Here is a 15,178-nt window from a genome sequence, read left to right as displayed (position 1 = left end):
ATCTCGACCAGCTGTGTCGGTGTGACAAGAAAACAGAAGCCAGCTGGAGTTGTGAACATTAAAATCACCAAGGAAAATTACCTCACTGTTAGGAAAGTTGGACTGGAGAAAGTCAAGTTGCAAAGAGAGGAAGTCAAAGAGTTCCAAGTGATTAGTGGATTTGGGAGAATGGTAGAGACAACAGATGAATTTGACACAGTGAGGTGGAGAGAGTGATTTTGGGCCAGAGAAGATCGAAGAGAGGAGATTCCAAATTACCGTGTCTCTGACAGGGAATATCGGAATGGACATATGCACAAGTACCACCTTTGAGGCGAAAGGATTAGAATTGAGACCACGTATATTTGTGAAATGAAGTAGGAAGTGTTTGGGAGGTATAGATCTTTTTGCAGATAAGTTTACTCTATTAGTTTGACAATTCATGGTGTATTCAATAGTAAGAAAAAGTGGAGGGGGGTTGTATGAAGTAATGAAATTTTTGGATATGGCATACACATGGTAAGAATATACCCAGATCTTTGACATAATGTGACCTCGACAATAACCCTCGCATAAACACTACTTGGACTCCCTCCAGTCACTATCTGGCAGAGTTAGCAATAGGTTTCGTCCGGTGAACTAACTAGCAGCAGGCCTGCAAACACCATTTTAGAGCTGTGCCCTCGAAATGTAAGGAAGATTGGATATCGTCTTGATGTTCATCATAACCTCAAAAGTTATCAGTCATACTTCATGATGGAAGAGATGGGGAAGGGTTGACTGGAACTTAGCTCTGGAGAGTCTAAACATGGGTTCCACCACTTCAAGCCTGCAATAAGCAAAGTGGTGGTATTGCACTGGTTGATGAGAGTCATCTACCACCTAGTATTGCCTCGTAACACAGAGGGGATTCCTCCATGTGGGCCGACCGGATAGCCAGGTGGGTAAAGTGCCTGACTGGAAACCCAAAGGTCACGAGTTCGAATCCCGCTTAGGGCTTGGATCAGAGTAAAAATGCAAAAACTTTGGGAGGTGCATTATGGCCACAGAAGCCGATGCACCAACAACTAACACCTCCATGTCGTGTGGGCACCACACCTCGACCCTTGGTTACGTTGGTTCACACCTGGATGGTCATGCACAGTGCTTGTGCATGGAGTTATACCCAGGATTACTAGCAGTCCCATCATCATGAAGGTGCATGCAGAGGATTTGGTTGTCACAGACTGTCTGGACTTCGCCAAAATTGGGTCTACTTGACTTGAATGTTACTCGAATATCAGTTCCATCAGCGTTTTAGACTCACAGGTATGCTGCACTTGCTTGTCTGGTATATTCTCTCAGAAATGCCAGGCCAATTACCCAATATGATAGAAGTTTTATGAATTAGATAAAAATAATATAAAATAAAATACTGAATAGAAAATATCTGATATAATTTAAGTTTTATGAATAAGATAAAAATATAATAGAAGTTTTTTGGGAAATAAGAATAAATCACTCAGCATTTACTGAAATAGCAGATGAAATAGAAAATCAAAATTAGTTTTCTGTAAAGATATTAAATAAATAGAAAATGAACAATACCTTCTTGCTGTGTCAACAGCAGAAGGTATTGTTCATTTTATATTTATTTAATTTCTGTTTCTATTAATCTGTTCTGATACTCTTTTTCTATTTCTATTCCTCAAATTCCATATTCTTCTACATAATTTCGCACACCACATATATATATATATATATATTTATTTTATTTATTTATTTTTTTTTTTTGGCCAGTGTTATATAAACAAATCAAATTCTATGGATTAATGAGTCATGCTAAGAAATATTTTGGTTAGCAAGTTGAGTAGAGGTCTAAAGATAGTTTCATAATATAGGACTCTTTTGGTCTGCAATGAAATCATGTACCTTACGATTTACAATTTGGCAATTATCTTTAGCTTTTCTCAAACAACACTGCAGAATTGATCTAGCCAGTATAGAGTTCTAAACTGAATCCCATCGAGCATATTTGTGATGCACTGAAATAATTGGCCAGACTATGGGCAGTAGAACCCTCTAATTGTGCAGAATATTGGCTGTGTGTCAGGATAAATAAATTGAACCACAGCTTTTCTGAGAGGACTTATGCCGTCACCTTATAATCATGACTGTCATAAAGTTGAGTCAATATACTCATTTCTAGAAGGCAAATTTGTATTCTCGAAAAGTAATGGCATCAAATACTTTTGCGTATATCTCATTATTAAGTTTCACAATTTAAATTTTTTAATGTTTATATTATGGGTGAAAAGAGGGGTTTTTTTTGGTTTTTTTTGGCTGATGCTATATAAGCTTGCTTGCTTTCTTGCATTATATTGCCTCTACTAATGCTATGAAATCTCTGGGTACGACCAGGCTGCCATGCACAGAAACTGAACTTGGCCTGTTATAACGTAAGATCACTCATTGGTGAAGACAGGATATTAGAGCTGGAAAAGAAATTAGAAAATGTGAATTGGAATATCATTGGTTTGGCTGAAACAAGAAGAAGAAGAAGAAGAAATGAATCACTTATAAGTTTATCAAGTGGACATCTGCTGTACACCAATGGAAACAGTGAAAGGAGTGAAGGTGGAGTTGGGTTTCCCGTCCATAAAGATTTTAAAAACAACATTTTGGAATTCAAAAGTATATCACCAAGGGTGTCAAGACTAATACTCAAGATTTCTAAGAGGTACAAGCTAAAGATTATAATGATTTATGCACCAACATCAAGCCATAATGATGATGAAGAGGTTGAAGAAATGTACACCGAAATTGAGTCTTTTAGATGAGCAGAAAACCCACTACACTATTATTATGGGAGACTTCAATGCTAAGGTTGGAAAAAGACAAAACAGTGCAGAAAGGAGAACTATAGGAAATTTTGGAATTGTTGAAAGAAATGAAAGAGGTGAAAGACTTATGGAATTTGCAGAATCTCAAGGACTGTCAGTAACGAACACTTTTTTCAAGAAAAGGGTGAACAGAAAGTGGACATGGAAGAGTCCAAATGGATTAACTACTAATGAAATCGATTTCATCCTCACTAACAGAAGATATATTGTGAATGATGTTACAGTCCTGAATAAGGTAAATGTTGGAAGTGATCACAGAATGGTAAGATGTACACTTGATATAGATGTAGGAAAGGAAAAAACTGACACGAGTAAATAATACAAAGGTCTTTGAGATAACAGAAGAGGGGAAAAAGCAGTATGTACTGGAACTTAAGAACAAGTTTGAGCTTCTGCAGACTGCTCAGGACAAAGATATCGACGAGGAATATTACAACTTTTTGAAAGTGATAAAGCCCAAGAAACCTATAGGGAAAAAGAAATTCAAAGAAGAAAAAATTAGTCAAGAAACACTTGTCATGATGAACCGAAGACGACAAATGAAAAGCAAGAAAAACACTGACAGGGAGAAAATTGAGTAAACTGAGTTATGCAGAGCCATTAGAAAGAGACTCAGAGAGGACATAAGAAGATTTAACACAAGAAAAGTAGAACAAGCATTAAGGAAAAACAAAGGATTTAAATCAGCAGCCATGAGCAGTAATACAGAAAGACAAATGATACTGAAACTGAAGAATAGCGATGGTGTACTTATAAACAGCAGAGAAGGCATAATTGAAATAGCAGAAGACTACTATAGAGAATTATACAAGGAGCAGGGGAATGATGACAGCAGTGAGGAAGATGGATTGCAAAGTAGCAACACATACGACATACCCGATATTCTTCCTGATGAGGTAGAACATGCATTGAAGAAAATGAAGAATCAGAAAGCCCCGGGGGAAGATGAAGTTATTGTAGAGTTGTTAAAATTGGGAGGAAGAGACATAACACAAAAACTGGCTAGGCTCTTCACAAAGTGCATTAGAAAAGGTGTGACGCCTAAGCAGTGGAATAATGCAATATTAGTTCTGCTGCATAAGAAAGGAGATAAATCAGAAATTGGAAATTATAGACCAATTAGCTTGTTATCCCACATCTACAAGTTGTTCACAAGGGTCATTACTAACAGATTAGAAAGAATACTTGATGAGAATCAACCGAAAGAGCAAGCTGGCTTTAGGACAGGATTCTCAACTATGGATCACCTTCACGTAATATCACAGCTAATGGAGAAAGCAAATGAATATAAAACACCATTATGCCTGGCATTTGTGGATTATGAAAAGGCATTTGACTCCATACAGCATAAGGCAATGTTTCTGGCACTGGAAAGACAAGGCATTGATACCCCATATATTATGATTTTGAAGAAAATATATGAGAGTGCTACCTCCTTTATTAGACTAGACAAAGACAGTAGGAAATTTAAAATTGAGAAAGGAGTTCGACAAGGAGACACAATATCTCCGAAGCTGTTTACTGCTGCCCTTGAGAAAGCTTTCAGAAAATTAGACTGGTCGCAGAAAGGAGTCAATGTGAACGGAGAGTACCTAAACCATTTACGATTTGCAGATGACATTGTGGTCATAAGCCACGATCCCAAAGAATTAGAGGAAAATCTTAATCAGTTATGCACAGCTAGTAAGGATTTTGGACTAAAGATGAATATGACTAAAACAAAAGTAATGATGAACAAGTATGCCACAGAAAGGGAAATAATGATTGAAGGAGCAGTAATTGAAAAGGTGGAGTCATATACTTATCTGGGACAAGTTATTAGCTGTAATAATGATAAATGGCTGGAAGTCAAGAGAAGAATAAATTTTGGGTGGATAGCATTCAGGAAATATAGTCACATACTGAAGAGCAATATCCCAGTTTGTCTGAAACGTAAAATAATGAACCAATGTATACTCCCCACCATGACTTATGGAAGTGAAACTTCGGCACTCACCAAAAGAATGGAAGAGAAGCTGAGAACTACACAGCGAAGAATGGAAAGAATCATATTGGGAATCAGACTGTTAGATAAGAAGAGAAACACATGGATTAGGCAGCAAACTCAAGTAAAGGACATTCTTATCAAAACTAAAGAACTAAAATGGTCTTGGGCAGGACACATAGCTCGAAGACATGATGACAGATGGACTAAGAAAATAACAGAATGGTATCCAAGAGGAGCTAGAAGAAAACCTGGAAGACAAAGGCGGAGATGGATAGATGAAATTCATGTGTTTGTGGGTAGTAAATAGATGGCCAGTGCTCAAAACAGAAGGAACTGGAAAGTTGCTGGAGAGGCCTTCATCCTGCAGTGGATTGAAAATGGCTGATGATGATGATGATGATGTATATTTGAATTTTCTTATAAGTTTGAAAAACCAATGTATAAGATATATGTATTTAAATCTTCTAGATTCTAATACAGTACCTCTGCAATTCAAACTAATAGTGTGAAGGGGTAGTCCGAATTAGTGAAAAGTTCAATTATAAAATATAATGTGAATATTTCCAAGTTGCAGTTCATTAACAAGCAGATGTATTAAAAATTGAGCAAGACATGTTAATTTAGATGGCAATGAGAAACAAATATGATAAAGAAATGAAAAATGGCAATCTCAACAAATGAGTAACACGAAGCACTTTGTGAAGTAAAAAGTCAAAACTATAGATTATTTCATTGCACTTGTCTTTTTCACACATACAAAATGCCAGTTGTTCAACAACCCTGTTAACTTTTAAGAAAAAGTTTATATCTAAAATGAAATTGAATATAAACAGTATTAAATGCAATAGAACACAAATTCACTTTTTTTAAACATGAGGACTGTAAATTTTAATGTATTTAATTTTAATAACTGTAAATTCAATCAGATGCAGATGGTCCCTCCCCAGTAATATTGCAATTTAAGAAGGTTTTTTTTTTTTTTTTTTTGGTAGTTGTTGGTGCATAGGCTTCTTTGGCCATAATGCACCTCCCAAGGTTTTTGTAGTACTCTGATGCATGCCCAAGGCGGGAATTGAACCCACGACCTTTGGGTTGCCATTAAGAAGTATTGAGGCAACTTCTGGTTTCATGTAATTTAGCAGTTACTTCTGCTTTCTTCTTTACTTTCTGCTTCATCTACAGACTGCAACCCCCCCCCGCTGAAGTATTGTTGCAATTTTCTTCCATTACCATAAGATATCCAGTCTCTCCTTCCATTTCCTTTTCACTAGGTGGAACAGGACTAGGGTATGTCTGCCAGGGGCAAAGGTTGATGACGTTGTAGAGCGGATATCATCTTTTAAGGGCACAAAATTGTTTGTTTGTTTGTTATTTGGTTTTTTTAGGAGCATTAGCAACTAAGGCCATATTGCTCCGGGATATGCGGTGGTCATTCCCTGACCTTTCCGAATCCTCGTATTTGGTGGTGACGGGCTCGAACCCCGGTCTAATCAAGAAGCGTGTGCTACGCAGTGTTGCTGCTGCTCCTGGCTACGGAGGTGCCTAAGGGCACAAAAGGTGATATAGTTGTACACATTGGCACTAATGATATTAAGAATAGGAGACCGGCAGAATTACTTATCAAGTACAGCTCACTGTTGAAAAAAAAGCCGTGAATTAGGGTTGAATTTGAAAGTGTCTGCAATTCTGCCCAGACACGATAGAAGGAAGTATACGATGAGAGCCTTGTTGATCACTTTGATCAATTCGGCCCTGGAAAGATTTTGCAAGGCTCAAGGGGATAGAATTTTTTTCAGCCTGGTCTGTACTTGTTAACAGGAGAGACTGCTTCTACAGGGATGGGATACACTTAAACAGAAAGGGTGCAAGAATATTTGCTGATGCTATTGAGGCAGTGTTAGGTGGGTCAGAAAACTGCTAGCTTGGGGGGGGGGATACAAGGACTAATAGTTTAACAGTAGCCGCAGGCAGAGGTGAAGGTGATTCTTGCACAACTTCTATTAGAATAAGTAGCGACCTGGAGCGAGGGGTGTTGGGGGGTTTCAGGTACGGATGGCAGCCATCGTAAAATAGGTGGGTATATGGGATGTGTTAGGTTAACTAGGAATAGGAGCATGTATGCTTGCAGGTATACCAATGCTAGAAGTATAGTAAATAAATTTGATGAATTTGAAGTGTTGGTCAAGACATCAAAGGCGGATATTGCTGGGATAGCAGAGACGTGGTGTCACACAGATATAAGGAATGCAGAACTGGAATTTGGGGAGTACAATGTGTATAGAAAGGATAGACAGGATAGAAAGGGAGGAGATGTTATGTTGTTAATTAAGAAAAACATAAAAATCAAAAGAAGTGCACCCAGTTGATACAGATGAACAGTGCACTGTTGAGTCAGTTTTATGTGACATAAGCACTGCGAAAGCAAAAAAAAGAGTAGGAGTGTGTTATAGGCCTAATGACTCGAATGAGTACAATGAACAATTGTACAGAGAAACAGAGTGGGCTTGTAAATCAGAATATCTTATAATATGGGATTTTAACTTCCCAGATATTGAATGGAACTTGTGGGTTGGTCACTCACACACTAGACAGACTTTTGTGGATTTATTGGATGACTGTTTTGTGCAGCAGCAGCATGTTCAAGAGGCAACCAGAGAAAGTAATACTCTTGATCTAGTTATCAGCAGTGATCATTCGTGCATTAAGAATTTGCAGATAAAGGAACCACTAGGTGACAGTGATCACAGTGTACTGATGTGGGATTTACTTAAAGATTTAATTACCATCAGGGGTAAAGGAAAGGGTTTCTGCTTCCGTAAAAGTGAGTACAGTGGTCTCAGAAAGTTTTTAAATTCTGTACAGTGGGATCAACTGACCATGTTACCAACAGTAAATTCTAACTGGGAAGCATTCAAGGAATTAATCGTGGATGTTACTAAAAGTTTTTTCCTATTAAGAAATATTGTTCAAGGTTTAGGCCTAAATGGTTATCTAATGAACTAATGAGACTCATAACAGAGAAGAAAAATGCATGGGATGCATATAAATTATCAAGGGACTCAAAAGCCTATGGCAGATATAAGCTAGTCTGTAATCAGGTCACAAAGGAGGTTAGGCAGGCGAAGGCAGATTGCGAGAAATCCTTGGCTAAAGATGCTAAGAAAAACAGCAAGGATTTCTTTACTTATATAAACTCTAAAAGGAAGGGGATGAATCTGATTGGTCCATTTGACATCGATGGTTCGACTGTCGATGATCCTGCTCAGTAGCAAACAAACTGAATGAGTATTTTGCATCTACATTCACACATGAGCAATTATTAAGGTTTGAAAATGGCAGAAGGTTATCAAATTGTAGCAGGATACTTAATGATTTTGTAATAACTGAGAGCAAAGTGGAGGAGAAATTGTCGAAGTTAAATATAAGAAAAGCACCTGGGGTGGATGGGATCTATCCAGTTATATTAAAGAAGGAACTAAGCAAAGCAACTAAGCAAACCCTTAGCCATAATTATGAGAGCATCCTTGGACTCAGGGGAGGTTCCCACGGACTGGAGATGTGCAAATGTAACTCCAATTCACAAAGTGGGGATCGAAGGGTGACATGAGTATTAGCATTAGCATTAGTAGAGGCATTTGATGCAAGAAAGCAAGCTTATGCAGCATCAGCCAAAAAAAAAAAAAAAAACCCACTTCACCCCTCTGTTCGTTCAAAATACCTGTCCAGCTGAGCCTTAAACTTATTTAGGCTATCAACCTCCACCACAAGGGATGGAAGTCTGTTCCACCAACCAACCACAATTACAGACCAGTAATTACAGACCAGTTAGTTTAACTTCTGTTCCAGGTAAAATAATGGAGTCACTGGTTAAAGATGCATTGCAGGATCATCTAGACAAGACTGCAGCAATAATTCAGACACAGCATGGGTTTGTTAAGGGAAAGTCTTGTCTGACAAATTTGATAGGATATTATGATGTGGTTACAAAGGAACTGGATGCAAAAAATAATTTTGATATCATATATTTGGATTTCAGGAAAGCTTTTGACACTGTTGCGCATGGAAGACTATTGTACAAATTGGAGCAGAATGGTATTAAGGGTAAATTGCTAGAATGGATAAAAGGATGGTTGAGTGGGAGAAGACAGAGGATGGTAATTAATGGGTGCTGCTCTTCGTGGACTAATGTTATCAGTGGAGTCCCACAGGGTTTGGTTTTGGGTCCACTGTTATTTTGTATATTTATCAATGATATTGATGAAGGTATATCAGGCTTAATGTCAACGTCTGCAGATGATACAAAGGTTGGCAGGGTTGTTAATGACAGTAATGGCAGTGTGCTACTGCAACAGGATCTAGATAATTTGGACAGATAGGCTAAGAAGTGGCAACTGAAATTTAACCTTGACAAATGCAAAGTACTGCATATGGGTAGAAGTAACCCCAGAGAAACGTACCAACTGTGTGGTTCTACACTTAAGGTGGTAGAAAATGAAAAAGACCTGGGAGTAATTGTGCAGGCAGATATGAAGTTTTCTGAGCAATGCAGACAGGCTGCCAGGGCAGGTCATGGGGTTTTGTCAATGATATATAGGAATTTTGCTAGCAGGGAAAACGAGGTAATTGTCCCTCTGTGTAAGGCAATGGTCAGGCCATGCCTTGAGTACTGCGTACAGATAATTTTAGGAAGGATGTAGATTTGCTTGAGCGTGTACAGAGAAGGGCAACAAGATTGGTGAGGGGAATGAAGGGATCCTCTTACCAAGAGAGGCTTAAGTTCTGCCTATTGCAGTGGCTGGAGACTAGGCACCTGCACGGTGTTCTGATTGAGGTGTATAAGGCCTTGAATGTGTTGAGCACGCTGAATTCTGATGGGATCCTTCCACTTGTTCAGATTACGAACCTAAGGGGGCATAAATTCAAATTAAGAAAGGACAGATGTAGATTAGATGTGTGGATATTTGCCTTTAGCCAGTGGGTGGTTAATTGCTGGAACAAACTTCCATCTGTCGTTGTGGAAGTTGATAGGTTGAATAAATTTAAGGAGGAACTGGACTGGCATTTGGAGGGAATGGTGTGATTTTTTTTTTTTTGGCTGATGCTGCCTAAGCTCATACACTTGCTTTCTTGCATCATATACCACTACTACTACTACTGTTATGGTACATTTTGACACCATTCTTGATTTTGTTTAAATCAATAAGAACATTGTCAAAAAAAAAAAAAAAAAACCACTTTCAGTTTTCTTTGATACAAACATTTACAAATGATTTCCTGTGACACTGCATCATTGCTGGATAAAGCTTCAGTGAAATGATATGCAAGGCACTATCTAACATTACTGTTCTCCAATATTAATATTTTCATTTGTATTTCATTTTTCTTTTTGAAGAGTTTTACTTCTTTCAGAAAGTGATCATAAAACCATTCTAATTTTAGTATTAAATTCTCATTTAGATAAAGCTATTCTGCATAAATAAAAAAATATATATATATAAAAAGAAGGCGATCCAAATTAGTGAGGTTTTACTGTATTTTCTTTCAGTGTTTTTCTCAAGAAGTGACTTACAAGAAATGTTTGAAAAGCAGAAAAGCATGACAAATGATTATCCTGTCGAGAAATGAAATTCATGATAGCATGCCAGAAAATAAGTTTACTAGTAGAAGTAGCAGAAAGAGGAAAAAAAAAAAAAAAAACTTTGTTATATTATCCAACCTTTATTTTCATACTGACAATGAAATATAGCACTGTACGCAATCAATATACTGTATTTATTAACTATACTCCTTTTAAAATTCCTGATTAAAGGTGTTATAATTATTTTATGTTGCTCAACCAGTTATTGCTAACATTCATTATAAAGTTAAATTTATTTTCTTATTCACTGCTGAAAGGTGAAATATTGTACAGACAACATGTGGCAGTCTCAACAAATGAGTAACATGAAGCACTTTGTGAAGTAAAAAGTCAAAACTGCAGATTATTTCATTGCACTTCTCTTTTTTACACATACAAAATGCCAGTTGTTTAACAACCCTGTTAATATCACTTCAACAATTAGCAAAACCACTTGACATTGAGCTTGTAGCTATTGGGATGTTATCAACTTATTATGGAACAACTAAAATAAGTAAAAGATGGTTCACCCTTGCTTGGTTTTTGATGGAAGTGCATTTTGCCTTAGAAAATTCTCCAACCTGTAAAAGTTCTACATAAAAAATAACAATTATGTATATTAGTTTATGCACAACAGCAATCATTTTATTAAAAATTATATAATTCTAGTTAATCTTAATTTTATTTTTTTACACATTGTAATATTAAAATCCTCAAGAACTTTAGTTTTTTTTTTTTTTTTTTTTTGTTATATCCTTCAATGGTGATTACATTAAAATCCTCAAGAACTCTAATGCAAGGCTTTTAATTAATCACCATTGAAGGATATAACAAAAAAAAAAACAAACTAAAGTAATTTCTGGAATTTAGGGAAAACCTCAAGAAATCTGCTTGATGAAAGTCTTCTAATGCAGTCACCAATGAAGATTATAAAAAAAAAAAACTAAAGGAATCCCTAGAATTTAGGAAAACTCTTGATAGGCAACACATCAGAATAAAATGTCTCCTCCATGGTAGTATTTAAGGGAATACAACATCATTACTGATATATATATCTGTGAGGAATAATACAGGGGCCTCATTAAAACCTGTTGTGAGCAGAGGCTGACAAAGAGTAGATATGGGTTTTAGAAGTTTATAGTAGGGAAAAACAACAGACAGACAGATATTAGCTTTTGGATTATACAATATGAATCAACTGTTAAAAGAACTAACTGATGAAACACTATTTACATTTAGAATTGATGTAAAAAACATTTTTACATTATGTTTAGATTACAAACGTAATATAATTAATAATATAACATAATTAATTAATAAATTAATAGAATCATGACTCAGACCAGAGCAGCAAAGCAAAAGGCTCAAGCTAATGGAAGTGCTGTGGCTCAGAGCAGAACTGAGGAGGGCAGTTGTCCTCTGACTCACAGCCTTATAAAATGCACTGTTTGCTTGATGTTTGCAGAGCAATCGGGTACAGGACATGATACTGCCAAGGGGGATGTCTTTGTGTGTGCTCGATGCAAGGAGTGTATCGATATCAGGCAACAACTCGGCGTTCTTATGGGCCTATATGAGAGCTTGAAGGACAGGGTGGATGCCCTCGAAGAAACTAAATTGAGGGGCCCATCAAGCTCTCAGCTGCCCACATCAACGCCAGAGCTTGCACTTGGGCATCGCGTGGCACAGAGACAACCCCCAAGGCAGAATGCGCTGGTCCCGAAGGAACTAGTAGTTGTTGGTGACTCTATTGTCAGGGAAACGGGGAACATGCTTTGTAAAAAAGATAGGTGGAACAGGACCAGGGTATGTCTGCCAGGGGCAAAGGTTGATGATGTTGTAGAGCGAATATCATCTTTTAAGGGCACAAAAGGTGATATAGTTGTACACGTTGGCACTAATGATATTAAGAGTAGGAGACCGGCAGAATTACTTAACAAGTACAGGTCACTGTTGAACAAAAGCCGAGAATTAGGGTTGAATTTGAAAGTGTCTGCAATTCTGCCCAGACACGATAGGAGGGAGTATATGATGAGAGCCTTGTCGATCAATTCGGCCCTGGAAAGATTGTGCAAGGCTCAAGGGGTAGAATTTTTTTCAGCCTGGACTGTACTTGTTAACAGGAGAGATTGCTTCTACAGGGATGGGATAACTTAAATAGAAAGGGTGCAAGAATATTTGCTGATGCTATCGAGGCAGTGTTAGGTGGGTAGGAAAACTGCTAGCTTGGGGAGAGACAAAGACCAATAGATTGACAGTAGCCACTGGCAGAGGTGAAAGAGATTCTTGCACTGCTTCTATTAGAATGAGCAGAAGCCTGAAAAACAAGATGCATGGTATTTCAGAGACTGCTGGGAGCCATTGCGGTACAAGTAAACACATGGGTTGTGTTAGGGTAGCTAAGAATAGAAACAGGTGCAGGTATACTTGCATGTACACCAATGCTAGGAGTTTAGTAAATAAATTTGATGAATTTGAGGTATTGCTCAAAACATCGAAGTCAGATATTGTTGGGATATCAGAGACGTGGTGTCACACAGATATAAGGGATGCGGAACTGCAATTTGGGGAGTACAACGTCTACAGAAAGGATAGACAGGATAGGAAGGGGGGAGGTGTTATGCTATTAGTTAAGAAACACACAAAAACCAAGGAAGTGAAGCCAGTCGACATCGCTGGACAGTGCAGTGTGGAGTCAGTTTGGTGTGACATAAACATTGGGAGATCAAAATTGAGAGTAGGAGTGTGCTATAGGCCTAATGACTCTGATGAGTATAATAAGGAACTGTACAGGGAAATAGAGTGGGCCAGTAAATCAGAGTGTCTTATAATGGGAGATTTTAATTTCCCAGATATTGACTGGATTTTGGGGGCTGGTTACTCACACACTAGCAGGGCTTTTGTGGATTTATTGGGTGATTGTTTTCTACATAAGCTTGTTCGGGAGGCAACTAGAGGGAGTAATACTCTTGATTTGATTATCAGCAGTGATTCTTCATGCATTAAGAATCTGCAGATAAATGAACCACTAGGTGGCAGTGATCACAGTGTGCTGAAGTGGGATTTACTCAAAGAGGTAACTACCATTAGGGGTAAAGGGAAGGGTTATTGCTTCCGTAAAGGCGACTACGATGGACTGAGACAGTATTTAAATTCTATACAGTGAGACCAACTGATGATGTTACCAACAGCAAATTCAAAATGGGAAGCATTCAAAGAACTTATCTTGGAAGCTACTAGGCTTTACATACCAACTAAGAAATATTGTTCAAGGTTTAGGCCAAAATGGATGTCAGATGAACTAATGAGGCATATGGCAGAGAAGAAAAATGCATGGGATACATACAAATTAACACATGACACAGAAGCCTATGATAGATACAAGTTGATATGCAACCAAGTTACAAAGGAGGTTAGGCAGGCGAAGGCAGATTACGAGAAATCCTTGGCAAGGGATGCAAAGAAAAACAGCAAAGAGTTCTTTACTTATGTAAACTCTAGAAGGAAGGGGATGAATCAGATTGGTCCACTTGATATTGATGGGTCAAGTGTTGATGATCCTGCTCAGGTAGCTAACAAACTAAATGAATATTTTGCATCGACATTCACACATGAGGAGTTATTCAGCGAGGGGAATGTCAGAGGTGTATTCAACTCTAGCAGTAAGCTACAGAATCTTGAAATAACTGGGAGTAAAGTGGAGGAGAAACTGTTGAAGATAAACACAAGAAAGGCACCCGGGGTGGATGGGATCTATCCAGTTATATTAAAGGAGGCAGCAAAGGAAGTAAGCAAACCCTTAGCCATAATTATGAGAGCTTCCTTGGACTCAGGGGAGGTACCCATAGACTGGTAATGTGCAAATGTGACTCCAATTCACAAAGGAGGATCAAAGGCTGACACAAGTAATTATAGACCTGTGAGCTTAACTTCTGTTCCAGGAAAATTAATAGAGGCACTGGTTAAAGAAGCACTGCAGGATCATTTAGACAAGACTTCCGTTATAGCTCAGACACAGCATGGTTTTGTTAAGGGGAAGTCTTGCCTGACCAACTTGATTGGATACTATGATGCAGTCACAAAAGAACTGGATGCAGGGAATAACTTTGATATTATATACTTGGATCTTAGAAAGGCTTTTGATACTGTTGTACATGGAAGACTGCTACACAAATTGGAGCAGTGTGACATTTGAGGCAAATTGCTGTTATGGATAAAGGGGTGGTTGAGGGGGAGAAGACAGAGAGTGGTAATCAATGGACACTGCTCATCGTGGACTGATATTATTAGTGGAGTCCCTCAGGGCTCAGTGTTGGGTCCATTATTGTTTTCTGTATTTATAAATGATATTGATGATGGTATATCGGGCTTAATGTCCAAGTTTGCAGACGATACAAAGGTTGGCAGGGTTGTCAAGGACACTACTGACACTATGCTGCTGCAACAGGATCTGGAAAGGTTGAGCAGATGGGCTGAGAGGTGGCAAATGAAGTTTAACATTGACAAATGTAAAGTACTACACATGGGAAACAGCAACCCCAGAGCAACGTATCAACTCTGTGGTACTACACTGACAGTGGTAGAGAGTGAAAGGGACTTGGGGGTGGTTGTGCAGGCAGATATGAAGTTCTCTGAGCAGTGCAGACGGGCTGCAAGAGTAGCTCATGGAGTATTGTCAATGATATAAAGGAATTTTTCTAGCAGGGATAAGGA

The 15,178-nt window shown here is 38.1% G+C and overlaps 1 protein-coding gene across 1 annotated transcript in view; it reads right to left on the bottom strand.

Annotated features, from left to right (window-relative positions):
- Positions 1-10,747: 10,747 nt before the first annotated feature.
- LOC150089253 (BOS complex subunit ncln) overlaps positions 10,748-15,178 on the bottom strand; it is a 178,652-nt gene continuing 174,221 nt past the window's right edge. The window contains exon 14 of the mRNA XM_090390406.1: positions 10,748-11,057. Coding sequence (XP_090246532.1) covers positions 10,992-11,057 — 66 coding nt within the window. The 3' untranslated portion in view covers positions 10,748-10,991. The remainder of the gene's footprint in view (positions 11,058-15,178) is intronic.

Source organism: Mastigoproctus giganteus, chromosome 2, assembly GCF_048544385.1.
Source record: "Mastigoproctus giganteus isolate SK-2022 chromosome 2, ASM4854438v1, whole genome shotgun sequence".
NCBI lineage: Eukaryota > Metazoa > Arthropoda > Arachnida > Uropygi > Thelyphonidae > Mastigoproctus > Mastigoproctus giganteus.
Note: the sequence above shows the minus strand (reverse complement) of the source record. Positions and strands in the feature narration are given on the sequence as shown.